Genomic DNA, 846 nt, shown 5'->3' on the forward strand with positions numbered 1-846 from the left:
AACTACATGAACAATTTGCTAGCTGTTCGTACACGGGATTTAAACTAGTAAGTTATATTAATCATTGAAAATGCGTGATAATGTGAAAGTATAAGTAAAAACTCTATCATAAACGAGATAACCTCTCGGAAAATTCCAATCACTTTCTCTCCAGATACATATATTCATTGATTAGTCTAAAGTCATGGTGAACTGTTTCAGCTTCATCGCGGTGATGGACTGGTGGTTCCGCCACTAATTCTCCTGGGCAGGCCTGAGGGCATCCCAGACAGACCTCGGGGACGACACAGTCATGCACTGCTGGGCATCCAGGAAGCGGGACCCTGGCCGGCCAGACCTTATCCTTATCCATGGGATCGGGCCCGATGCGAGGTGGCAACTGGGTAGGTTCCTGCCCCCACTCATGCGGCGGAACAACGTCTACGCCCTACCTGGTATTCTTCGGGGACTCATACACCACCCGGCCTGGGCAGTCGGAGGAATTCCAGGCCAGATATGTGGCGGTGCTCATGGACGCCCTCAATGTCTACAAGTATATTCAATAGAACCATTTTAGTTTAATTCCTTTTTCTTAATTTCCCTGTCGATGAAAGGGACGATGACTGTATATGTATTTATTTAATCTTAAGCATCATAGAGTAATATGTCTGACAACGGTGATTGTACATATTTCCCACTACAATGCGGAAGATGTATTTGACAATGAATGGGCAGTATAATCAGTTTACTCATTTTTCTGACAGGATGATATTAGTCGGTCTCAGGTATGGCGGATTCGTGGCCTATTCCCTGGCAGCGCAGTTCCCAGAGAGGGTTGAGAGGGTGGTGATATGCATTGCTGGGTGA

General features: G+C 46.1%; 1 protein-coding gene across 1 annotated transcript; it reads left to right on the forward strand.

Annotated features, from left to right (window-relative positions):
* Positions 1 to 350: 350 nt before the first annotated feature.
* Positions 351 to 846, forward strand: LOC116207933. Its single transcript, XM_031541064.1, has 2 exons — positions 351 to 532; positions 744 to 846. Exons 1-2 carry the CDS (start codon positions 351 to 353, stop codon positions 844 to 846), a joined length of 285 nt encoding a protein of 94 aa, XP_031396924.1.

The sequence above is a fragment of the Punica granatum genome, chromosome 5 (assembly GCF_007655135.1).
Source record: "Punica granatum isolate Tunisia-2019 chromosome 5, ASM765513v2, whole genome shotgun sequence".
In the NCBI taxonomy this organism is placed as follows: domain Eukaryota; kingdom Viridiplantae; phylum Streptophyta; class Magnoliopsida; order Myrtales; family Lythraceae; genus Punica; species Punica granatum.